At 47.2% G+C, this 26,816-nt stretch overlaps 1 protein-coding gene across 1 annotated transcript; it reads right to left on the bottom strand.

The window, feature by feature from the left end:
• Positions 1-528: 528 nt before the first annotated feature.
• Positions 529-25,697, bottom strand: TNFSF8 (TNF superfamily member 8). The gene is made up of 4 exons (XM_081151018.1): positions 25,237-25,697; positions 15,348-15,390; positions 3,727-3,798; positions 529-2,296 (listed from the first exon to the last, which is right to left on the bottom strand). The coding sequence occupies exons 1-4, from the start codon at positions 25,429-25,431 to the stop codon at positions 1,902-1,904; spliced, it is 705 nt and encodes a 234-aa protein (XP_081007144.1). The 5' UTR covers positions 25,432-25,697; the 3' UTR covers positions 529-1,901.
• Between the last annotated feature and the right edge of the window lie 1,119 nt (positions 25,698-26,816).

Raw genomic sequence — 26,816 nt, forward strand, 5'->3', positions numbered from 1 at the left:
CGTTATATTCCCAGGGGCTGGTGACCCCTCAGGGAGTAACACAATTTAGTTTTGCACTTCCTAAGTCGTCCACTCCCTACACATCTATCGGGTGAGTTACTAAAGATGATTCTTCTACGCTTTCGTCTTGCTACAACGTTCCCTAGGTCTTCAGCTGTTGGCTTTCCAAGTATTGCTTGAGGGAGACTGACCTTGGGAACCACTCACAATGTCAAAGTCAGGCACCTCTGCTCAGAGGATGGTTGGCGAAAAGTGAAAATGGAATCTTTTTGGAGCTGGAATAGGAAAGGGTAAAAAATGTGCTTCATTTACAGGTACCTTTTCAAGAATGCATGGATGAGTTGGTTTAAGGCAAGGTTCATTTGTCCTGCAGAATTAGTACAACTCAAATGCCAGAGGCTTCCCTGATTCTCTAGCTCTGGTCATCAGAACCGGCCTATGTTTTTACCACATACCAGCTTGTCTTGCCGAGTTCAACACCTCTTCCCACGCCCCCTGGTCCAAAAGAATCTACTCACAGAAAGCGTTTAAGAGAAATGTAGACTTTACTGAATATTTTGTTGACCTAGGAGGCATCAACAGAGCATGCTGCTCAGCAAATGACTTAAAATTTTCCTTTAGTCATTTCTGTTCTCCCAAGTCCATCTCACCCATACCACCAGAGCTGATTTTTTTCTTCTTTTACATTTTTTCTAATCTTTCTCTGACAAACTTTCCTGAATTACTACTCCTTTCTTTTCTCTCCTTTTCTTGAGAAAAATACAAATTTTGCTCCATTTTTTTTGCACAGCAGTTAAGGGTCCCTTTTCTTTCTGAAGCATAACCTCAGGGATTACACTTCAAGTCTGATGGTCCTTTCAAACACTAAGATGCTCCTTCAAAGATGATGGACGTATGTAAGGGGAGATGTAGCTGGAGCAATCTCCTGGCTACTCAAATCAGGAGATTTGGTTGCCATTGTTCAGAAGGCCTTTTCACCATCTTCAGGATCATCACTGTCCATCAACAACTTTGTGGGGCCTTAAAAACCTCCATAGAAATTGTCTTCTGAGAGGTGCTTGAAGTAGGGAGCAGGATGAGATCACATGGGGGATGGCAGCAGCTGTGTCCTGACCAAATGATCGCATCCCCTTGACCACTGCGCAATGACGTGAGAGTCCCCTGAACATACTGTTCTCTCCTGATAGGAAACAGAAACCATCTGTCCTTGAGTCACTGTCCATCTTAACTGGATTGCAGTCAAGCCTGGTCAGATGGTTGTCCAAGTATCCACAAAGCCTCTTAGATTCGGGGTGGTCAGTTTGGCAATCCTTTCTTTTACCCATTTTAGGTCCTACAAGTCACATCATTTGGCAACGTGCCCTGGACCTTGTCTCCTAATTCTGACTCTGCTGTGGTGATATGGAGCCAGATGCTGCTAGTACCATTGGTTTTATACTGGCGGGGAGGGGGCTTCCCTCTGGTTGGGGGCTTCCAGAACACTGTCTGGAATCTTAGTTCACAGGTCTGTGATGAGAGAGGCTGGTCTTCTGCGATGGAGGACGCTTTGGAGAGATTCAGACCCAGCCCCTTCATTTTTCAGATGTGGATCCTGAGTTCCAAGGAGGGGGAAGGAATAGCTCCAGGTCATACAGTGAGTTAGAGGATGGGGCATAAATCCATCCTTTCTGATTCCCATGCAGGGCTCTGTCCACCGCACCACATTGCTTTCTTACCTTCTATCTGAAAGATACTTCATTCAAAACTCTCTTTTGAACCCTGGAGCTGTATCTTTCCAAGAGACAGAAGGAGAATCATACTATTTAATACCTTTTGCAGTTTCAGTCTTGGTCTAAAGTTTCCTTTTGGCCCAAGTGTTTGGATGGATGAAGTGCTGTATGGTAGAAGCCAGGAGAAAGGGTTCAGTCTGAACTACTGTATAAGAAGACAGACAACACGTTCTCAAGGGGAAAGGTGTTTGTATCCACATACTGGAATTTCTCCACCTCGACCGAGATGGTGGTGTTGACCTGGAGGTGCTCCAGCAGGAACTGAGAGAGATTCTGGTATATGTTTTTGGTTTGCACTCCAGACTCACACACTGTCACCAGTGTCTGCTTTTTGACATCTTTGTTGATGAGAAGTTTCAACTTTAGGTCGACAGAATGTTCCGGGCATTTCACGAGAAATTGCAGTTGGCAGATAATGACGTACCAACCTGGGAACTGGATCACCAGATTCCCATCCTGATATCTGAGTCCTTGGACAATGCCGTCTTTGTTCCAAGACAACTTGGTCTTGTTTATGTGCTTTGACACTGGAAAGAGAAGGAGAAATAAAACACAATTATTGGGCAGATTGCAGGTGCAGACTGGAAAATTGCAAGTCTTTGTTCAAGGTTCCCCACTGAAGACCCATATCTTCTACACTATTGTGTGCTGTTCTAACCATCCAGAACGTCTTCTGTGCTACTCTTCCAGGTGCTGCTTAATATTCTAGGTACAAACTGCCTCTCTTCTGTTTCCCTAATGTTCAAAGCTGAGGAGAGACCACACAAGGTGTTGGACCTTTACCTCCTATAGAATTGTTTCCCACTTAATTATGATACTATTTTATCATTATAATTATTATCTTTGCCTTTTCAGACTATAAGCTCCTGGACTGTATTCCCCATAAATTCTGGATTATTGTCATTTTTTCAATCCATCAATGAATGTTTGATCAATAGGAGAGCTACTCTGGTAGGCATTGCACAAAATATCAGAATCAGGACATTCATTTTTGTTCACTTAGTAGCCAATTTAGGCATCAAGATGTCCAGGAGAATCTCAGTCTGTTCACATTCACATTAAGATACATCATTCAACCATTCATTGTCTAAATTTTTAAATGTCTTCCTCACTTTGGAAGGGCAGCCAAAGAACTGTGAGGACCCTTCACGTGCACATTAAAGGGCTCTTCCCAGCTGGGATGTATAGGAAAGCAGAGCATTAGCAGATCCTCAGAAGCCAGATCTCTCTGAGCCCTAACAAGTAAACATCAGCCCTGATTGGTCAGGATGCCTTTCAGAGCTGGGCACCTGGTGTGTTAGTTTTAATTGCTCCTGTGCCTTTCCTTTAAAGCTCATTGCAATTCAGTTGAAGAGTGCCAACTAATCTAACTGCAAAACTGAACTAAAATGAGCAGAAGGGCTATTCAGAGAATCGTGGCCATGTCTCATCCTTCCTGGTGTAAGGATGCTCTCATGACTTCATTTACAAGAGGCCTCTTACTTTGCTGCAATATGTAAATAGGCCCTGTGCCTATCTGCTCATTAAGTTGTCAATCTGAGGACAGAGCAGTTTTGTGGTCCCCTTGGAAATAACTTGATAGAGACAGAGCTTAAGAGCCTGCTTGCCTTGTATGAGGAAACGCACTATGCACTGAGTCTGCAGCTTGTAGGTGGCAGAATCAAGAGAGGTGGTGGGGATGGGACACAGATGCCTTCAGGGGCCAGGTAGGCATGGGAAAGAGTGAATGGGGCTGACAGAAAGAGGAGCCTTGTATTTTAGGGTAACTCTCTTTTCTTTTTCCCCTAAGGCATTTTAATTGAATATTTAAAAAATAGCTTGCAGGCTAAACAGAACACATCTGCAGGTCATATTTGCCATTGGCCGCTACTGGTGACCTCTGGCTTAGAAGTTTCAGAAAGGCCTCAGGAAGTGGCTGGCCCTCAGGTGGTCGGGGTCCCTGGGTTTGTTTACTGACCTTGGAGGTAGGCCCATGACTTCTTGAACGGAGCCCTTTGCAGGATACATAAGATGTCCTCTGAGCAGTTCCCTAAAAATGAGAGCACAGGTTAACTGTCTTTCTCTGCTCGGGGAACTGGAGACACCAGACCTCCTTTTGTGACCCTTTGCTGGAGACAGTTACCATTCTGTTTCCATTTGGTGCAAAAGGAAATCCGTGTAGTTCTCATTTTACCATCAGGTACCTTAGTATTTTAAAGAATTGATTGCTTCCACCTGGGCTTTTACAAAAGCCTGTGGAAGTTGGGGGATGAAAACATATATGCCCTTGGCTCCCGTATGTACCAGCTGCCATTCCTGTCCTATTACCTGTTTCACCTCACTTACTGTTTGAAGCAGCTCCATGAGAGAGGTATTATTAAGTCCCTTTGATAGATAGAAGAAGCCTGGGGACCAGACAGATGATGTACATTGTCCCATGTCCCTCAGCCAGGCAGGGGTAGGACAAGAATATTGACTGTAACTGTTGCTGCCCTTCCTTTGAGAGTGCACCAGACAGTGGACTATGTACTTGTGCGTATTTCAGCTAATTTAACTCTCAGAATGACTCTGCAAAGTTAACTCTGCGCCTAGACGTGGTCAGTGGGACAAGGTCAAGCAGGTTGGCGGGAATGCTGGTATATGATGCCAGAGGCCAGGTTTCCTCCTCGAGGCTGTTTTGCTAGATGGGAGATAAGCAGGTCCTTGTGCTTGATTTTAAGAGGATCAAAGAGATCTAAGCAGGGAGCCTGCTCTTGGGAGCGCCCTTGGTGGGGGAAAAAGACAATGTTTATGTCATTATGGCATCTAAGATATAAAATATTTTAAATATTTTCACTGGTGATGGTGGTTTAGCTCCTTCTTATTATAACTATTTTGTGTGCAAAGGACCAAGTTATACATTTCCCACAGTGCCTCATGAATTCAGCTTATTCTGGGCAAATTCCTTTTTCCTTTGGGCCTTGGTTTCCCTGGCTGTAAAACTGGCAGATCTATGACCTGATACCGACATCAACACCTTTTGGATGATGTCACCATAAGTGACTATTCATTTCATCCGTCAGACACTGGGCAGCCATAGGTGGATCCAGCTGAAGCCGCTTCACCTGTGACTTTGCTTGCCAGGTCTCGGAGCAGTACCTGGGCTCACGATCTTCCCACGGCCCTCTCCTCCCAGGCCTGAGAAAACCCCTCCCGGTCTTCACAGCACTAGGAAAGGCTGACTGTTGAGTGGAGAGTTCCCGCTGCTGCCTGAATGAGCTCGCTGCTAGGGGCACCTTCAGCAGGAGCAGCGGGCAACCCCCATCCTTGCCTGCCCGCGCCCCTTAAAGAGGCTCTGCTGCAAAGGTCTCTGGTGACGAGGGCTGGCAGGCCAGCTGCCATGCTTCTGATCCCACCTCTCACTCAGGCTCCCACGAGCGTTCTTGCCCTGCCTGTTTCGGCCCACAGCCCACACTTTTGGGGTGCGCAGAATCAGAACTAAAACACTGAGGGCTGCCTCCTGCCGAATGCGCTGTGACGGCTGCTGAGGCCTCCCTGGCCCTGCCTCCTGTTTGTGGGGTGTGGAGCATGAAGCCAGGAGGAGTCATGGAGAGGCACGTTTGGCTGCATCTCTTCCCTGCTTGACCCCCTTTCCGACTCTAGTGTGCCTGCGGGCTCAGGGCCAAGCTCCTGCCCACGGCCTGCGTGCTCCCTGGGGTGGCATCCCGCGCCTCCTGTCCTAATGAATAACAATAGCTAATACATATTGAGTGACGGCTATTTTCCAGATACTTTACTAAGCACGTTACGTGCATTATGTTACTTAGTCTTCACAATCACCCCCCAAAAATGTATTACAATGCTTTCTATTTTGTGCACAGGACATCGAGGTTTTGTAGGGCTGGCTGACTTGTCTGCACTCACACAGCCAGCCCGTGGCGAGCGGAGCGTCCAAGCCAGGCCGGCCCACTCTAATGCCTGAGCGGGCTGCTCACTGCTCTACTGGGTTTTGGGGCTTCTTGGGTCCCCAAACACACCATGTTGATTTGCCATTCTGCTGGGAACCCCCCTTCCCTGGGCAAGCGAGGACCCATCAAAAGCACAGCCTGGAGTCATCTCCTCCCCAGACCTTCTCTGGCCCTTCCCTCCTCTTGCCCAGTTTCCCCCTTTAGCCGGAGAGAGGCTCTGTTTGTGCACCTCACTGCCCGGCCCGGAGGATGCCCCGCAAGTGTTTGTCGAACTGAACCATCCGGCCCATCTCTCCTCGCCCTGTGAATGCCAGGCGGGCTCCTGAGGCCTGGGCAAGGCCCTGGGGGCTCGGCTTGCCCTTGCCTCTGGCTGAGATCACGCCAGGCTCCTTGCCCGCTGGCCTGCAGGTCGCTTAGGTGGAACGGGCGGGCGGGGCTCGTGGCCAGCTTATGGCACCAAGGGCCAGCTTATGGCACCAAGGACGGGCTCCGGGCTCCGCTCGCAGGCCAGGGGGCCCTCGCCGCGCCGCCTCAGGTGAGACCTGTAAGCAGATGACTAAGAGGATAAGCCTGGGCTTGCCTCGCGCACACACACACACACACACACACACGCGCGCTTCTGTTCTTTCCACTTTGGTCTTGCGTGTTTGATGGGTAGACCTCAGCCGTAATTCTGAGAAACCGAAGGATGGAAAACAAAACTTATTTTGAAGCATTTGCATTTCCTGATGTCAAATGGCATGGCGTATTTTAATTGTTCATATAGAATCTTTTAGATGGTTTCAAGTGAAGGGAAACACACGGGCAACCCCCTTTAAGGATGACATTGCTAAGGAAAGGGAGCAGGGACCTGGATACTGGAGGCGTTGAATGAATGGGGTGGTTGAACCCGGAGGGCAGCCCATAGGAGGCCTCTGCCACCTGACGAGCTGTCAGCAGGAAGATGGCACCGCCTGCTCTGGGGGCCCAAACGCTAAGGCTCCAAGTGCATGTTTAAGGAGATAACACAGTCAGCTGAGGGCTAACGCCGCTCTCATCCCATTTCTCAGGTGAGGCAACGGGAAGGCCTGCACTAAGGACACACAAGCCACACTGGTAGTCACAGAACTGGTGCCCCAAATATCTGACCTGTCAGTGCTGTTCAGAGAGGCGTTGGGCGGCTTTGAGGGTCACGGGGCTCTTGCAAAGAGCTAGGTGAACGTTTTATGCGGCTCATGTCTCTTCACCCTGGGAACCCATGATCTGACTTTCTTTTTTGGGTATGAAGACAGGAAGGCGTGACTTATAAAGAGCTAGTGCTACGTGCAGCTGGAATCCTGTAATGTCCCTGGAATTCGAATGCTGGGAATATTGGGAAGCAAAACACTCCCTGTTTCATTAACTTCCTAGATGAACATAGTGTCTCGGGTGGGGATTGGTTGAAGAGCTGAAGACTTGCATGGGGAAAACGAAAACGTTCCGTAAGTCATGGCTGAGTTGATGGTCTGGGAGTTACAGTCTAGGACTTTCCCCTCTCTGGACTCTTGTGTCCCTTGGTAGATGAAGAGCAGTGTGGACTTGAGGATTTAGAAAGGCTCTTCTAGCCTGTTCTAGCAGGCTGTCGGCTCAGCTGTACACTGCCAGGCCTGCTACAGGGGGAAAGCTAGTCCCAGCTCCAGCTGTCTGCCTTTGTGGGCTTGTTGCTCTACCCCAGCTAGGAGACTGTCCTCATATATTCAGTTTCCCGGACACCTGCCATGGCAGAACAGGACATTTGAGCTCTGGGGGTAATCAAAGTTATAGAGAGCCTGGTTCCATAAGGATTTGCATGGTTCATAGGAATAGAAGTTCCCTAAGAAGTCACCTGGTCAGGCTTGGTAACCATATAATACATGTGCTCCCCAATGTTACCCCTATGGCATACTTGTCCTAAGTCATTTAGTGAATTAGAGACAGGGGCAGGACCAGGGTCCAGGGCTCCCTACTCCTTCTGTGGGGCATTCCATCTCTCAGACAACTCACATACTCTGTGAATTCTTCTGAGGACCAAGGCTTTCTAAGGGGGAGGATTTGTAAGCTGTTTTCCCAAGCTTTGGACTCCTCTGGAAGGGTCATGAACCTTTCTTAGGCTTTTTTTTGGAAGCCCTAAGAGAAATATGTGCCAATGAAACCCTCTTGGCCAATTGCACAGAAGAGAGATGTTGCTTAAGGTGGTTGAAAGGATCATGTTCTAGAAGGCAGATGAGTGACAACCTGAAGACTGGACCCCACCTTGAGATCTCATAATGTTAGGCCTAAAAGGGCCATTACATGCCAAGTTAACCACGATCCTAGTTCTATGAGTGGGGAAACTGAACCCCAAGGGGCTGAAGGTATGGCCCAAGACCCCACAGTAACTTAGTAGCAGAGCTGGGTTCAGAGCACTCCTACTCCAAAGCTCTGCACCTGTTTTGGGGTCTTCCCTTGGAGATGATAGGGTTAAATGTAGGAAGATGTGGGTTTGCAGCCACCATAAACACTGGTCTGAAAACAAGACAGCTGGAAGTGCTAGGAAAACAACCCTCTGGGCTCCCTTTTATGGGAGAATGCCAGAAGGTAACCAGGCCCCTGTGCTGAACCCTGCCAAGTCATCAGCCAGGGCAATCAGGCTTACAGTCAGATGCAACCATGCCCAAGGCGGCAAAACAAACCACACCAACCACTGCAGCCAGATGGTATGTGGTCTGAGTGCCAGGCACCTTCCAGGTTGATATCAGGACAAGACAGACACAACGCATCTCAAAACCAGCACCGGGGCTCTCGTCAAGGCTTTTAGCTTCAGACCTGTCACTTCCTCTTACTGACCCTCAGTTACTGCATCTGTAAAGTGGATATAACACCCGACCCAAATGTATGGATGGAGTCACGATGCAATGAGATTACAGAGGCCAAGTGGAGCACGGGACTCAGAGGAGACAGCCAGCAAATGGGGTTCCCTCCTCCCTGACTCCTCCTTTCCTGGTTATTACAGTGGCACAGCCTAAAGATACCGCTAAGCAGAGCCATCTGGCTGATGAAATGCTCATTGAAACAAAGCTCCTGGCATTACCTGATGGATCAGTTTCTCAGTTACAGATATAAGTGTCCAAGGCCATCTGACACTTCTGGGAAAGTGTGCAGAATCCTCCTTCCATCTGTCGAAAGTGTCTTAATCCTCTTGGAAGGAGAGGAATTATTCTAATGACTGCATCTACCTGGTCCCGGCTTCTTCTTTCATCCACCTGGCAGGCTATCCAGGAAAGTCCCAACAGTGACATCTAGGGGGGACTCTCCAAGATCGGTAGAATTTGGAATCAAAGTGAATCCTTAACCTAAGGGTCATCTGAACTGGCTTTAACTTAGCCGTTTTCTTGATGTCCCCAGGCCAACTAGTGACGGAGAAACTCCAGGGTGGGTGACCCTGGATTTACAAACAGCAGCCTGGGGGAACACCCACCCTGGCGCGCTCAGAGTTAAGCACGTAGAAAGTGACCAGTAGTACAAATTGGGATGAAGTTGGAACACATTCAGTCCCTTGAAGGTGCCTGAGAATATTGGGGTCTTTTCAATCCTGACCTGCTGCAGTATGTAAGATAAACCTACTTGTCCTATAGGTATTTCCTTGGAATTCGCTTATACTAAATGCAGGTTGAATGAATATTATTGGGGGGCATTTAAGAAGCACCTTTAGAGTCTGTAATGTAAAAGGTGAAACAAATCTGGAGTCCTGTGTGAAATCTGCTATCGCTGTAAATACCTTTTTGAAAACCCTTTGCCGGCTTACTCTAGACCCAGAAGTGTGCCCTCTCGCTTAGGATGCTAGGCGTGGCGTCAAGCTGCTTGGGTTCCAGTTCCTCCTCTGCCACTTACTAGTCACTCAGCCTCTTTGAATTCTCCTAAAAGTGAGAATCACAATAATCTTTATTGAAGGGTTGCTGGGAGGGTTAAATGAGATAATGCATAACAGTGAGCCTTTATCCGTCACCCAGAATACACTAAATAACGGTAGGCTCCCAGGGCTTGCACCGCTGGGCTTGTAGAAATTTGAGCCACCATGTGGCGTCGGGGGTCTTGGGTGAAAGGAGCAATGAAGCCAGTTGGAGCAAGAGCCTGTCTTCCCTCTCTCTGCCCTCTCCCTTCCTCACCACTCCTTTCTTTCCTTTTTTCTTCCCCAAAGTGGTTGAAAGGTGAAGATTTCCTCTGTACTTAGAGATTTATGATTTGTATGTGCTAAATTCCAGTATACGCCTTAATGTTTCTCAGCCATCAGAATATTTTTTTCCATTTTCCCCGCCTCTTCTCTTCTCTTGCCCTCCTCCCATCTCCTCCCCTCTCTCCTCTTGGGGGCCGGGGGTGGGGATTTGGTACAGATTCTTTAGCACTCTGGATGGCTTCCCCAGGACCCTAATTCCTTATTTTGAATGGCCCACTTTCTGTTTTCTTTCTTCTGGAGAGATTCCTGATTCCTGTTAGCGCTGCCTTAAGAAAAAGGCAGTGAGTATAAGAGAGGGTTGGGAGTGAGTGTGCTTAAAGTAAATGGGGAAGCAAATAGGTTCTCGGAGGCCTGTGACTATCTGAAAAGAAATTTACCCCCTAAGCAGAGGTACCCCCTCTTGCTATGGAAAAAGAAAAAGAATAAGAAAAAGGCAACGATATCTGGTGGGCTGGGCTAGATCCAGCTCAAGCTAGCTGATGGGAGCGAGCTCTCTGCCTGCTATTTGCAGTCTTTCTAGGGAAGGGGGCTGTCGCTTCTCTACCTGCCTCTTCTGCTGCCAGGGCAGGTCCTGGTGGGGCTGTGACCACGTGGATCGCAGCCATGTGACACCAGGGATAGCTGGAGATTGGTGAGTAGCCAGCCCCAGTGGTTTAGTTTCATTGCAATGGGCCGCTGTTAGTGTGTTTTTTTTGGGGGGTGGTGGTGAGTTCACTAGGTACCATTAGAGAGCCAACTTTACTTGATCTCTCGAATGCCCACAGTTTCTTTTTAGCAAGGGGAGTGGAGAGGATGGTAGCCTGCCAAGCCATGCAACATTTATAAATTGTTAGAACAGTCAAAGGGTCAAAGATCTTAAGATATTTGCTTGATTCTTGGAAGTTATACTCCAAGCAGAGCCCATGCCAGGGTCAGGCTGTCTGGCTTGCCCCCATCACTCCTGCTCTTTTAGAAAACAGGAAATTCCAGTCCCTGCGAGGGAAAGTGAGTTGCTTCAAGTCCCAGGACTGGAATGTAGGTACATGTTCCAAAGTCCAGCCCAGTTCTCTGCCTTTCGTACCTTGTCCTCAGCTGGAGATGGAATTCAGGTGAGTATGGGGATGCAAGGAAGGGGTTGTCTGGACCCACACGTGGTGCATCTACTCTCCTCATTGCCTCCAGGAACCTCCAGATATTAGGGGCACATGGCACTCACAGAAAAGACAAACCTCTTCTAACTGGCAGGCGGTGGGAGGGAAGAGATCACCCCAGGTTCCATGACAACTCAGCTGCAAAGCTAGGGCTTAAATTCGGCCTCTAGGTCTCCCATTTATGCTCCCTACCGCTCCACCTCTCATGCAAACCCACATGTGTGGTCACCCTAACAGCCCTGTTGGAGCTCAGTAACAGAGAACATGCTCCAGCGACTAGAACACAGACAGCTGCCGAGCAGGTGCTGGGGAAGTAGGGAGTGGTGGGGGGAATCCCAGCCTCAGGGAGCTGGGGGGCACTGGAAGGAAGCACAGTCGTGTGTTACTAAGCACTTGGTGGCCCAGCCCTGGTTAAGCAAAAGGGTTCCAGGGTTTTGAGGTCAGCCTGGGTTTTGAGGTCTTGCCCCAGTCCTTGCTGGCTGTGCAATCTTAGGCAAGACAGTAAACCTCTCTGTGCATCAGTCTCCATGCCTATATAGAGATAACAATGATCCCCGGGGCTTGTTGTGAAGAGTGTGGGTGAGTCAGGGAGCCTCCTGCCCAGTGCATAGTATACCGATGTCTGTTCTTTTCACTCTGACAGACGCTTATTTATATGAAGTGAGGCAATGAAAAAACCAAACATGATTGAAAACTTGTCTACCAAATTTCTCAAGTGCCTGGAAGAACTGTCATTTGGTGGGTGGGATATTGGGAAGGCCTGGGAGTGAGACCAAGGTGACAAAAATCTCCCTGCAAAATAAAGTCGGTAGAATTTAGATTCCTGCAGAATTCATGAAGAGAAGTCGTGTGCATGTGTGTGAGGGGTGGACATGTGGAGTAGAAGGACATAAGAACAGGTAGGAAGGAGGGTGGGTCAGTATGCTCTCCCTGGCCCACAGTCCCGGCTGAGCCCCAGGAGTGGTTCACTGAGTCTTAAGCACAGCGGAACCACTGCGAGGTGGCTGCTGGTGACCAGTGTCCTGGCCGGGAATAGGAAGCTTTAGTCTTGGGACTGAGAAATCCTTTCCCTGCAGAAGGGCTTGGTTTTCCTTGGTTTCCCTGTAGCTAGTTGTCATGCTGTGCTTAGTTGCTTTAGTGTTCATACATGACTATGCATCCCGGGCTCTGGGCTGCTGAGGCTTCCTGCTGATGGGGGACAGTTGCCATCAGCTGGCGGCACAGGGCTCCCTGGAAAGTGTCTGGCTTCTGCCCTTGTCCACTCCAGTGACCAGCCACATGCTGCCTCTGGAGCACCCTCCTAGGAGTTCCTGGGAGTGGGTTCCTCTCTGCTCCGAATATCTTCCAATGGCTTTTCAGAAGGGACAATTGACTGCTTGTGCCTATTTAAGGTGGGCTGCAGATTGCCTCAAGGTCACTGTTAGACTTTTTCTTATATATTTACATATTAAACAATAGAATTATCATAAAGAGTCGAAGCTCAAAGGACTTTCCAGTTCATTGAGTACATTGCCTTTCCGTTACCGACGAGGCCTGGAGAGGGAAGACTCGCCCAGAGAAACAGCCTGGAGAGAAGGTCAGTTCTGGGGACCGAGTCTTCCTCAGAGGTAACATGCTTCCACCTCACCCTCCTACCACGCCTGCAGCTCGCCAAGTGAAGGGACCAGTAGGCTTGCTCTGAAAGCAGGAGAATGCCAGGGACCACACGCAGCGGGTCACGGAAATTTACAGCTGACACACAGCATGCAGGGAAACAGAGGGGAGCCTTGGGTTTTGCTCCCTGCTCTGCCGGGGACCGGTTTCAAGAAAGACCTTATGACCTGTCAAGCCTAAAATATTTACTATCTGGCCCTTTATGCGAAAAAATCTGCTGGCAGCTCCTTGGATGCCCTTAGGCAAGTCACCTTGATTGCATGGGCCTCAGCTCCTCATCTGCAAAATGGTACCATTAATTCCCAGGTTGGTTGCTCACTCACTAGAGAAGGCTAAGATCTTCCCAAGGGAGGTACTGGACACTCTTTACCCAAAGTTTCATGGGCTTCGTGGGGATTATCATTAGCATTTTTATCCGGTCTCAGAAACATTACATTGTAAACTGAGGTTGGCTTTGGATTAGTTTGTGTTCTGATAATTCAAAGTGATGGCTAAGATACGAAGAGAGCTAGCTGGGAAGGGATCTAGTCCATGGCACCCACAATGTTGGATTTCATGGATCGATGAAATTTACCCCCAAATGAAAATTCAGTGACCCACACAGAGTGGGCAGCTTTTGATTTAGCCTATTGGGACCATTAAAACAAAATGAAAAAGCTTGGCCCAAAAGTAAACCAACTTAGTGTCCATCCATATCAGCTTCATGATGTAAAAGGAAGAGCATTTTAACATTTTAGGGGAAGACATTCTTTCAGACCACAGGAGCGCCTCTTGATGAAAAATAGTTGGCTGCGGGAAAAGACGTGATCTTATCTTTGTCACCGGGCTCTCATTCCTGTTAAAGATCTCCACCCCTCTCAAAAACGAAAAGTTCTGGTCTTCCTTGGAAAATCTGAGTGGATGTGGTGGTGGAATGGCGAGCGTGGGAAAGCGGAAAGGGCTTTTGCTCTGAGCCGCTGGCTTTTTGCAAAAAAGGCTCATGAGAACGTGTTACATGTTCTGATTTCAAAACCTATACCGTTCCAATCATAGGGGCTGGCGGACTGTGGGTCAAAGCCAGTCACCACCCATTCGGTAAATCAAGATTTATCACCCCACAGCTCTGCCTGCTCATCCTCAGAGTCCATGGCTGCATCTGCACCACAACAGCAGAGCTGACTAGTTGCAAGAGAGACCTTGCAACTTATGAAGCCTCAAATATTTACCATCTGGTCCTTTATGGGAAAATTCACTCACTTCATTACACCATGATTCTTTTTGCTTTTTAATGTGCCTGTCTACAGAGGCATTATGGGAATCGAGGCCACATGCCAAGTAATTAGAGCCAAGGTTAAGATATTGTTAACGTTCCTGGTCGGTGTGGCTCAGTTGGTTGGAGCATAGTCCTGTGCGCTGAAGGGTCACAGGTGCGATTTTCAGTCAGGGCACATGCACAAGTTGTGGGTTCGATCCCGGTCGGGGTGTATATGGGAGGCAACTGATCGATGTTTCTATCTCATATCGATGTTTCTCACTCTCTTTCTCCCTCTCCCTTCCTCTTTCTCTCTAAAGTCAATAAAAATATATCCTCAGGTGAGGGTTAAAAAAAGATATTGCTGACGAAGTTATATTAATCTACCCTGAAAGGCCGAGAATGCTTGCCTGTTTGGGGCCTTCTGCCCCTACTTTCTAAGTCTCTGAGTGACAGAGAGCAGCAGAGACAGGGTTAAGGGAACTCCAAGTATGATGCTGTTGGTGTGAGAAATTGTGTTCAGACACTTATGGCCTCCTCTGGCCCCAAGGATGCTCTGGTGCCTCTTCCTGGTGCCTATGATGGCCCATCTTCCTCTTTCTTTCTGCACTGAGCTGTCTGGTTATCCAGCTATGCTTGTTACGTAGGTTCCAAAGGTTACAGAACTGGGATGGGTTAATGTTCTTGGGTGACAAGAACCCTGGATTAGAGATGAGGACATCTGGGTCCTAGGTTTGGCCCCATATGACCCCTTGGACACAGCACTTCACTGGGTTGTATTTCTCCTTGGTGCAACAAAAAGATTAATCAGATGATCTCAAAGGTTTTCACCTTCAGTGTGAACCTCACTGCTTACCAGCCCTCTGGAGCTAGTAGAGATGATGCATTAATTAGTGACTTTGACGAGAGGAAATATGGGGGGGAGGGGGAGGAAGTCTGTTTTCAGAAGTCCTCAACTGCATTATGCATTTTGGCTACTATTAGTTATTTCATGATTACTACGTATTGGTCACCATGCCAAGCAATTTATGGATGAGATCTGATTGGCTTCTTGAATCCCTTTGTGAGGTAGTATTATTATTCCCATTTCGCAGATAAGGAACTGAGGGTCCCAGGTGGGACGCAGAGCCAAGATTCACACCTGCATTTGTCTCACTTTAGATTTCAAGCCCTTAATGCAACACTGCTTCGCGTTCCTGTCCATGTCCATGGGACAGCCTATGCCAGAGGTAGAATTTTCATTAGCAGGAGTGGAGGGATGGATGGTGGCAGACTTGTGGGGATGGGTGAGCAGATCAGAGCCCCGAGCAGCCCCCCCACCCCCCCCACTTTTCTGTTGGGCGCTGCCCTGATGTTCCTGGTTGTTGATTGACTATAACGCCATGTGGATGATTCACTGCACGTTTGCTCCTAACCCCAAGGTCTTACCTCCTTTGAGGGGGAATTTTCCTGGGGGGGTTGGAATGGAGTCCTAGAAGAGAAGAAAGAAAAAAACAGTGTGAAGGTGATATTCCATGGCGATAACTCACCTTTTTATTTTTGCTTTAGATTGTCTTCAAAGTACTGTGCAATTTAGAATTCACATTCCACCTGACTCTTAAATGTTAAAAGACATATCCACTGACTTAGTTATAATGAACCTGCTCATGCATTTTTGTTCAACAACATGCCTATCAGAAAAGCAATTCAATTACTCTCCACATTTCACAGGTGAGGAACTGGGGGCTGAGAGAGATAAAATTAAAAGTTTATGGCAGCTCAGGGACCAGGATCTATAACTCAACTCCCAGTCCAGTGCTTTTCTTTTTTTCCATCTCCACAGGTGTTATTCCCCCCCCACCCCCCCTTCGATCAACACAAGAACAATCGAGTAGAGTACATAAATACATGTGGGGTTTTTTCCATCTTTGATTCATCAAACAGTAAAAGTAGGTTGTAAACATACCTGGGAAGGTACATTTATTTATATCCCTCCTGTGGTTGGAAATTCTGAATTAATTGAATGTTTACATGTCAAGCATCGTGAGGACACCATAGATAATTAAACTGAGTCCCTGCCCTCTGGATTTATTCTAAGTTTAAAATTGAATCTAATATCCTAATATTTATAAACATATAACATAAATAAATGCAAATATATTATATATGTATATATTCACTGTATATTTTATATTATTTATTCTATACTAAACATAAATATATACGTCAATATTGATACAGATAAGTAAGAGGTTGATAGAAACAGACTGTCCTCTGGAGGGGGGGCCCCCTGGCTGGGGGAAGGCAGGGGCTGAAAGGGAGGGCATGTCGAGGAGCACTGAGCAAGGAGGCAAAGGGGCGGATGGGCACATCTCAGAACTTCTTCAGAGACTGATTTCCCCACACCTCATCTCCCTCTCCTTCTCCCCACCTCAGCCATGGAGACACCCTTCAGGTGTCCTGCTGAGAGGAATGAAATGTCTTACTCATCTTTTGACCTGTCCAGGTTGGGATCTCTGTGGTTCATTGGATTGAAATATTAATAAAGACCTAGAGAGGTGTGAGCACTTACATAGATGAAAACACCTTCATCTAAACAAGAAGTTGACAGCTGCCCATATCTTATTTTCTTAGTGTTTGGCACAAAAACCCAGGGCCATCTGGAGTTCCCCTTTTATTCTACCATTCCCCCAGGGACTCTGTCTTTTGCCTTCCCCTGAGCATTCTTTTCATGCTAAATGGGTCTCTTCTCCAACCCAAGTCGGTGGGAATGAGTCTGGGAAGTCTCCCGAAGGCAAAGCCCTAGCCCAGCACGGATCTGGAGATGGCAGAAGTCAGTATGAACTTTTGGGCTTCAGCTTTTCAGGGGAAAGAAAGTGAACTTGGCTTGGAGGGTCCTTCTCTCTTTGCCCTAATAGTCTATGATTTTATTGCTTTTGCAGAAAGCTCTTAACCTCAGTAACAATGCTGTTCACTTGTGGTCTCTCAATTATTCTTGCAGTTCATAGGAAACCCAGACATCACAAAATTCCCCTGCGTTGCCTTCTGTGAGACAGTAAATGGCATCTGAAAATTTAATTGGCGCCTCATTTACTGCCGAGCACGACCATCGATTAATGTGGTGTTCAAATGTACAAAGAAAATCGTAGATGTTCAGGTGTGGTACCAAGATCACTGAACTGGCAGGCCCTGAGAGAGGGTGCCATGGCGGCCAGGCCAGGGGAGCCGCCCCAGGGCCCTGGCCGCTGGGAGCTCCCAGGGATCGTTGGTGCAGCACCTATTGAATCACCTCCTGGTGCATTCCAGGCCCCAAGGTAGTCATTGGAGAAATCCTGCGGATTCGACGGCTTAGCTATTAAAGCAGATATTGAAACTATACAAATAAATATGTCATTAGAATTTTAAGTTGTGGCAAGAACTAAAAAGGAAAAGAGTCTGACTGTTTCAGGATTGTACAGAAGTCCCCTCTTATCCAAGGGGGATACATCCCAAGCCTCCCGGTGGATGCCCGAAACCATGGATAATACTGAATCCTAAATGTACTATGTTTCTCCTGTACTTGAACAGCTTTTCACTTAAACCATAGCCACATTGCCAGCATCACTCCCTGTGGCTTTGGAGCCATTGTGAAGTGAAATAGGGGGACTTGAACACAAGCACTGCACCGAGATGCGATAACGTGGTCGTTGACCTGATCGCTCGGATGGTGACTAAATGACTAATAGGTGGGGAGTGATAGATCGTGGAGATGCTGGACAAGGGATGATTCACATCCTGGGCATGATGGAGGGGAATGAGTAGGATGTATTGAGATTTTTTATCGTTCCGCTGAGAATTGTTTATCTCTGGAATTTTCCATTAAATATTTTCGGATCACAGTTGACCATGGATCACTAAAACCACAGATAAGGAGGGAGACGGCTGTACCTCCCAGGCAGTGGTTAAAATGCAAATCCTGACTCGGCAGGTTTGGGTGGGGCCTGGGATCTGTATTTCCGACGAGCTCCCAAGTGATGCGGATGCTGCTGGCCCACGGAACACATTTTGGGCAGCAAGGTGGTAAGAAGCAATGCCTGGGAAGAGGATCTCATTTATGTGGTCAGGGGAGGCCTCAGTCTGCAATTCAAGAGCTTTCTAGTTTCCTATCTTTAGACAGGAGATGTCAAAAAAAAGCATATTTGTACAGAAGAGTCTCATGGCTTAAACCTTTACCCGGGCCTCAGGGCATCCCACACAGGAGTATAACTATTCCTGTTTTGAAGAGCTCTTGGACAAAGTCTCCTAGTTCTCCTAGCTGCCCATGGTAGGCAAGGTCAGAGAATCAGAACCAGAGGGGGACGTAGGCATCTTTCAGTCCATCAAGCTAATTTTACACAAGAGGAAACTGAGACACTCATGAGTCAGTGGCAGATCTGAACTGAAGTTCTCTGGTGCTCTTTCCCCTTCCCAGGAGTAGTGGGTAGCTTTAGAAGCCAATGATAGGAAAGCTCATTCTTCCCTCATCTCCCCTCCCATTTGGAGATAAAAAACAAGGCATAAAGGAATGATCACTTATAAAATTTGCTGATGACTGCAGGTATCCTGGGCACTGTGCTAAGTGCTCTCCCTCAGTTTCTCTTTGGTAGGTGCCTCCCAGTCCTAGAATTCTCTCCCCCATCTTGCCTGGGGATCTGGGTCTTGGCCAGGAAAATGTGAACCATCCTGCTCAGTGACTTGGCTTTGAGGTGAAAAGTACATAGGCTCGACAGACAGAAGTCAGTGACCCTCCCAGACTGTCATCCTCAGCTCCTTTGGGTAGCTCAGGAAACATCATCTCCATGGTTACCAAACAGCTACACTTCCCTCAGGGTGCCTCTTTTGGTTCAGACTCTGGGTGTCTGATGGGTGTCTCCAACAATGTTTCTGTGCATGGAGGGGAGGAACTGTGACATTTAACCTGCTTGTCCAAGCAAAAATCACCCAATCCCAATCATCTTCTCTGCCTAGGACTCTGTTTTCTCATTTCCTTTAATCATTGTGATTCCAGGGCGAATCATCCTTCCCTCCACTGGGTTGCTGAAGACATAGCAAGCTGTTATATATATAAGTGTTAGTGCGTGCTTGAAAATGGTACCTATTTTGGCTAGTCTCTTGATCCTAGTGATGTGCTTAATTTGCCACAATACCTTGAAAGGCTCTTTCCTCTCACAGGGCCATGCTGTGCAGGCGTAATCAGTTCTCAAATTTGCTTTGACCGAAGGTGATTGAAATGGCCAAAGGGGATTCCATGTGCTCCTCCTTGCTGGCCCCGTGCTGTCTTGTAAGGTGGGCCACAGAGCTCTTTGCCGGGAATGCCTCTCTTATTTTCAAGTTAACATGATTAAGCACTTAATCCTCTGGGGCTAAATGCTTTACGTGCATTATTTTATTTGGTCTTTACCCCAAGAGTTAGTGACTAACCAAGACTTAGAGAAGGGACTTAATGATTACAAAAGGTCCCACAGATAGTGAATAGCTGGGAAAGGATTCAAACTCAGGCGTGTTGGCTTGGACGGCACGCCACGTTACCTTTCTAGGATAGGAGCATTCAGCTGAGGCAGAAAATTCTCCTGACAGTCTATGAGAAAGTGGATGGAGGTCGTAGAAAATCCCCAGGAGAAAGATGATTTTTTGGGGCAGCCTTCATCTTGATATGGTTAGTGAAAGCAGGAATTGGACTAGAGCGGCTCAAAGCAGGGGTCTTGTTGAAATGCCAGTTCTGATTCAGCAGGTCTGAGGTGGGTTCTCAGGTTTTGCATTTCTAATGAGCTTCCAGTGAGGTCAGTGCTGCCGAGCCTCTGACCACACTTTGAAGAGCAAAGGCTTAAAGACATCACTCAACAGGCAGTTAGGACACCTGAGGTCTTCTTTCCCCAAGGAATGGGGAATGGCTATAGGAGGCTGAGTGCAGAGCTAGGCTCAAATATGGGTTTAGGAGAACTTCTTCCTGGTCTGCTGATGAGGGTGGCATCCTATCCTCTCCCCTTCCTCCATCAATGCTGCTTGTCACCTAGGTCTGCTTCCCGCTGCTCCCCTGTGCAGCCTGGACTGACCGCCGTTCTGGCTCTGCCATTACTCTCCTCGCGCCTGGTCTTGCCTTCCTCTGGAACATACCTCTGCTCACTCTTTCCTCACCTGGAGTGCCCTGTCTCAATTCTATCTGCCACCATCCTTCCCATGGAGAGCTCTTCTCCAGTGAAGAATGCCAGCTGTTAAATGTGGAAGAAATGATAGAATTAGGCAACCATTTTTCTTCTATGCTCAGTGTCATAGCTGATTCAGGGGAGGGTCATCAAGGAGTGCCAAAACCTGAGTAAAGGATATTCACATGTCTTCTATTATCTCATAGATTACTTATTAATAAGAAAGAAAAAAAGTGTTTTGCAAAAGAAATAGCCAGTGGTTACTACCTTAATCAAGTGACTGAACGTCATCACCAGTCATTGGACAACCTGACATATGTTTCTATCCATGCTCCCATAAGAAGTATTTATAAGATTACCTATGCACTATAATTGCCAAAAATGTTTCATCGCATATAATGAGTAAACACTAAGTCAAATCCAAAAGGTGAGCTATTCTGCAACTAAACTAGCTTAGACCCATCAAAAAGGTCAATGTCATGAAAACAAACAACCTAGGGCAGAGAACATGGTTAGATCGTTGCTTCCCAGACGTCACTGTGCATAGATCACCCGGGGACCTTGTTAAAATGCAGACTTTGATTCAGTAGGTCTAGAATGGGGCCTGAGATTCTGCATTTCTAATAAGCTTCCAGGGCCACCCTTTAAACAGCAACGTTCTAGGTTAACAGACATAACCAAATTGGGTGTGTGACCTGTGAATGGATTCTGGATCCCCAAACCAAACCAGGCCTGTAGAAGATATCTTTGGACAAGTGGGAAAGTTAAAATATGGACTCCATGTTATTATTAGATGATATTGCTGAACTAACAGTAGTTCTCTTGGCTATGATAATGTCCTTGCATTATGATAAATCACTTTTAGGAGATGGGGTGGAAATACATGTAGGTGAAAGGTCACACTGTCTGCAACTTACTTTCCTATACATAGAGAGAGCACAAATACGGCAAAATATTAACACAACAAATTTAAGTTATATGAGTAGCTACCATTCTAGTTCACCATAGGTTTGGACATTTTCAAAATAAAACTTTGGGCCTAAGATACGTGATCCTTCTAACCCTTGGAGGAGGCTCAGCTTGCATTCCAGCTCTTCTGTAAACCCTTCCCTCGCTCTAAGCAGAAATTGTCTTCCTCTCCCGTGGCCTATGGCATTCTGTGCCATTCTGCCCGAAACTCAAGCCCTTGAATATTTGGGCTTCATCTCCCCAAACTGTTTTCTGAATTCCCAGAAAACAGAAGTCCTGCCCTGTTCACTTGGTCCTTGTGTCATGGCCCAGCACAGGGTTTGACCCTGAGATTGTCAGAGGATTTTTTTGACTGATAAATTGAGTGCACTGAAGAAAGTAACTTGGGTAGAGGGAAGCCTTACAGGGCATCTCAACTCACCTCTTTATGTTATTTGAACTTAAAAGTAAACCAGAAAAACGAGATCACCACCCCACTCACTGCCCTTAAACAGGCACTCAGCTCCACTCTTGCTAATGATACACTATTTTAAAAGGGAATTTTTTTTTTGCTTACAAAGAAAGGAGGCAGCTGCTTTCTCCGTTTTCTATAAAGGGTCTTCTTGCAAACCTAGTGATCCTGAGCTTTTTGCTTTGCTCTAACCTTTTTGAAGGTAAATGGACCTCTCCAGGGACTGGATCAGCCCAGCCTCCAGGTTTATGACAGATATGTCCCTGAGGCTGAAGAACTCAGAGTCCCTCGACAGGCCAACACTTCTAGGGTCAACCTCTCAGCCCACCTCCTTGTCTAACTAACTCAGTCTCTAGAGGAGATAGGAGAACTTTTATTAATTTTGCTTTTGTTTTGCTGTCTAAATTGTGTGCAATTTCATCCTGACAGACCTGTGTGCACTATGTTGTGCTAACGCAATAATAAATCACTTTTCTTTGCTCCCATGTTGAGGTGAAGAGGTGTCTCTTTGTTGGTGGTACTTTTACTTCCTCAAGAGCGTGTTGGTACAATCTCTTTGGAAGCTGATTGACAACATACACTGAAGTGAAAAATACACAGTCTATTCCCACCACTAGGAATTGATCCCCCAGATATACTCGCAGTTGTGAACACCGAGCACCATTCTAGGCACAGATAAAATAAGTTATGAAGCAGTCAGACAACAGAATACTATGCGACTCCTCGAAAGAATAGGTGGGTTTCCATGAATTGGCATGGAAGGATCTCCAAGCCATGCGGTCAAGTCAATCAAGTAAGGGGTAAAATTATGAATTTACTATAATCGCATGTATATACTATATATTTGTAGCTATGCAGATTTTTGGAAGGACAGGGAAGAATCTATTAATGGTCTATTAATGGTGTTTATCTCAGGAAAGAGAGATTGGTGGTTGGGTGGGGAGGGTGCAAGAGATTTTTACTTTTTTTTCTTTTCCCTTGTTTCTTGCTTACTTCTCTTAAATAATTTGAATATAATATTTTATAATAAGTATACTGGTTTAAATATAAACAAAACAAAGTACAACCACGCAGACTTAGAGGCATTACTAGACTACTGTTCCACAAGCAACACGAAAGCAGGATTTCTGTTGGCTTTTTCAAGACTGTATATTTCCCCATTGCTCCAAACAGTGTCCTGTACACAGTAGGTGCTCAGTAAAAATGTGTAATTAGAACCTAAGTGCCTGCTTTTTCTTGCCCAAGGAGTTTGACCTTGGAGTTATTTGATCTTCAGAGCAAATCTCAAGGCAATCTGCGGGTTTTCCTACATGCCTCGCATCTTCTCTTCTCCATCCCTTCGCTCGTGTGGTTCTGTTGGCCAGGAGTGCCCTCTCCTTTGCTCCCCCTTCTCCACCTGTTTGAAATTATACGCATCTCTCAAGCCAACCTGAAACTTCAATCTCCAGTGAAGTTTTTTTAAACCTGCCCAGGAAAATGTTCTGTCTCCTTAACTTGGGGTCTCATGGTAGCCCTAGGTACCTACTTTCTGTCACTTAATATATATTATGACTTATCTTATTTTAATTTTGTTTGTACATGTGCCTTTTTATCTACAACTGAGACTTCTTATGCCGGTAAAACCATTCTCATGATTCTCCACTCCTGCCCCCTTCTAGCCTCACAGAGTGCTATGTGGCCATCAACCCATCTCATTTTTAATAATTGGGATGTGAGTTTAAGTTCCTCGGGTATCTTCCATTGACTTTTTTTTCTTTCTTTTAACCAGAAATCCTGTTAGAATCTATTTGTCTAAGTTATACCTGTCCTAAAGCCAGCCTGCATCTCCTCTTCCTGCAGCAAGCCTTCCCCGATAGCTTGAGCTCAAGGGGATTACCCTTCTTATGTCTTATAACAGCTAATATCTGAACAATTTATTGGAAATGACATGTGGGCATAACACTTAATATCACAATGCTTTTAAGTGAGTAACTGATATTTCCCAGACTAAGAAATCACAGCATACCAAACCATACAATCACATCGTGAAATGAATCTTTTCATAGCCAAACATGAGGGCTCTATCAAAGAAAGGGTGCTCGAGAAGATAAAGCTCCCAGAGGAGACTGAGAACAATGCTCCTCAGCGCTCCTGTTCTCGTATTGGGAAAGGGAATGTTTTCTCATGAAACAATCAGCCGCTGACTCTACCGCTTTCTCAGGATGACTTGTTGAAGCCTTGACCTTTCCTGTTCCTCATTTCCCGTGTTGACAAAGACGAGGCAGATCCACGCCAGGTCCTTTATGAACGGAATCAATTCGACTAAAACTGGGGTTTGGATAAGAACTGTTCTCCATTCTGGAGCTCACTCTAGCTTTCTATGTCACCATCAGCACCCCCACCACACCATCATCATCACCTTCATCATCATCTCTCTCTCTCTCTCTCAATTTATTTTCTTTGGCAATGGCTATAAAATGATACACCTCTGGTTTACAGCAAATTAAAATGACAGAAATTATAGAGCCTCTACCAAAAAAAGTGCCCTCGAATGCTTTCAAGAGTATTATTTTTAGTAGCTGTAGATAAGGCCATTCAATGACGAGTTTCATAAATTCTGCTACCGAAATCAAATACTAGCAATTCAGTTTCCTTTCACTTTTATGGAGGTATGAGACCCAAAGCTTCATTTAAATTTCAAAGCTTGAGGACGCTTGAGAAAAGATACCAAAGCCTTTTCAAGCCTGGTTCCTTTTAGCAACCGGCAAGTTATGGAGCATCCAGCCTAAGAGGACTGAAGGGAAACCAAGGCAGGTTCCGCCGGGTTGAAATACCAGGACAAATGGGAACCGTGAAGGAATCAACAGACACGCTCGCCCTTGGGCAGGGCGGGGAGAGGGGACAGTTGTTAAACTATCGAAATTAACAAAAACTTTGCTTACAAAATCATCAACAATATCTACTTTCAGTACACTGCTTTTTAAAATACACCCTGGTGGATTCTCTGTAAACATCAATTTCTTAAAATAGGACAAAGCTTCCTCCTTGGGCTCTTCTGTTTTTGCAACCGAACTCACCTTTGCTTCAAACTGTCACTCTCCCGCGGCTGACTGTGCCGTGTCCCCATCGCTGTGCGTGGTGCTGGCATCCTGAGCCGTCCCAGAGGGAACAGGCCATCTGCCTCTGTGCTCTGTTTCTTGTGACCCCCTTGGGAGGAAGCTTTCCTTGTGTCTCGTGGGCTTTAATGCCGAAACTCTCTTCTCCTTTGCCTGCTTCCCTTACAGCCCTTGGCCTCGGAAACTTGGTTCCCTGTTTACACAGAGCCCTTGCAATGCGCAAGGACTCGGCAATCTCAGGAGCGTTTGGCCTGAGGCTGTAGACCCCGGGCATCTGGCCTGGAGACCTTGAAGATGTGCTAGTAAGTCGTGCAAATAACACCACCGGTCTCCTTAGGTTTCCTTGTCGCTCCCCTCCTCGACCGGAGCCTCTGGCTCCGCGGGTTTAAATCTTACTTTCTCAAAGCTGACAGCTCTCCTGCCCTCTTTTGGCTCATGGGGGTCTGGAAAGTTTTGAGACCATGGCTCAACACACTTTTCTCTCTAAAAGCCAAAATATTTCAGAGGGTTAAGTTCCTGTTTCTTTCCTCCCTTCCTCTGCATGACATACGGACTTTCTTTTTTTAACCTCTCTGCTAATTTATTAGTCTGCTCCCAAGGCTCTCTCCTTGGGGAAAACGGACCGTAAATCAGAAAGGAAAGGCGCGGAGAAGTCCACTTACCGTCTTCTGCACCACCAGCACCATAATGGTCGCCACAGCAAAGACGAGACACAGAGCCAGCGTGGCCGTGGTGAAGTAGAAGTGACTGCGGCTGGTGGTTCCCAAGTGGCTGGCGACGGAGCCCGCTGGCTCGTGCATGGCTGTGTCGCGAGAAGGGGCCACTCGGCTGAGTGCCTGCCGCAGCCCGGGGCCCATTCTTATATAGCCTTCCCCGCATCACACCTTATCGCTCCTCATCTGATTCGGTTCTGGGCCCATCTCGGTTCCAAGAAGGATTCTCCCCTGCATCCTGGATCATGTGACTTGGAAAAAAACCTTCACCGGCTGCCTCTCGAAGAAACTCTTCTCTGGGGGCGTGAGGCGAAAGGCGGCGGCACGGGTGGGGGAGAGGCTCATTTTTCGTCGCCAGGGATTGATTTGAGTGCAGAGAAACTGTAGCGACTCAGAAGGTGGCTGATGTCAGAGGGCGAGTAGGAAAATGATGGTTTCCCTGTTCTGGGGGGGGCGGTGTGTGTGAGCCCAGAGTTACTTCTGTTTCGTTTAGACTCAGCCACAAGACGCCTTCCTGCTCGAGAGGCGGCACAGTCTCTTCAGGGAGGCCTGCTGATAAGACCTGCTCAGAAAATGCCTCTTTGCAGGGCCTCGGGCCGGGTTCAGCCTCACAGTATCGGCCCTGCTGAAAACTGGATACGCTGCCGGATATCCAGGAAGGAAGAGCCCACGAATGTGGCGATTGAGCCAAAGGACAAGCTCATGGCCGCATAGCATTTGGGGACAGGTGCAAAGAGATTGTTTGTGAGCAGAAAGATCTGGAAACACTGATCTTTGGACAGAAATTTGGGCAGTGTATTGGGATCTGTCGAAGTGGCAGATAAGCCTGGGCTCGTCATGAAACTCAGAAAAAGGGGAAGGAATGGGCCCTGAGGGTGGGGGTGGGGAAGTGGTCTGGTGCCCAGCGTGGGGGGGTGTGCACGTGTTGCATGGGGGTGGTTGCCTGCGTGGTGTGCATTTGTGATGTGCAGTGTATGTTGTGTGCACGTGGATGTGTTGTGTATTGTGTGTGGGGGGTGTGTGTGTGACTATTACACTTGAACCTCTGCTGTCTCAGGCACAGTGCGAGGAGCTTTATTTATGGCCTCACTCTGCCCTCAGCTCCGCCTTCCGAGGCAGGTAATATCTCTTTTGTCCAGATGGGAAAACTGAGAATCAGAATGAAAACTGTCTCAAGCAAAGTTGCAAATGTTGATCAATGAGGTAACCTGGGTGGTAGCTATGCCTGGCTAGTCCCCAAGCCCGTGCTAAGTCATCCAACTGTCACTGCACCTGAAGGCTGGGAGCCTGAGGTTGGCTCTCAGCCCTGCCCCTTACTTAGCTTGAGTCCTTGGGCAAGTCCTCGTGGCCCTGCCTCTCCTCAGCTGCACTGAGAGCCACCGTGAAGATGCAACGGGATGGCAATGAAGAGTGCTCGAGAGTGGGAATAGACTTGGCCGTGGTGTTGGGCCGTTCCGGTTAAGCATCCGACGTGGTCCCCTGGGCCCAGTCTGGAATGTAGATAGATGAATTCAGTAGACAAATTCTCT

Source organism: Miniopterus schreibersii, assembly GCF_964146895.1.
Source record: "Miniopterus schreibersii genome assembly, chromosome: 11".
Taxonomy (NCBI): domain Eukaryota; kingdom Metazoa; phylum Chordata; class Mammalia; order Chiroptera; family Miniopteridae; genus Miniopterus; species Miniopterus schreibersii.

Excerpts from the sequence above, each read along its gene's own strand:
- TNFSF8 (XM_081151018.1), bottom strand. The coding sequence starts at position 25,431 with ATGGGCCCCGGGCTGCGGCAGGCACTCAGCCGAGTGGCCCCTTCTCGC. Across the intron at positions 15,391-25,236 it reads TGCTGGTGGTGCAGAAGACG|GACTCCATTCCAACCCCCCC; the intron begins GTAAGTGGACTT and ends CTTCTCTTCTAG. Across the intron at positions 3,799-15,347 it reads AAAATTCCCCCTCAAAGGAG|GGAACTGCTCAGAGGACATC; the intron begins GTAAGACCTTGG and ends TCTCATTTTTAG.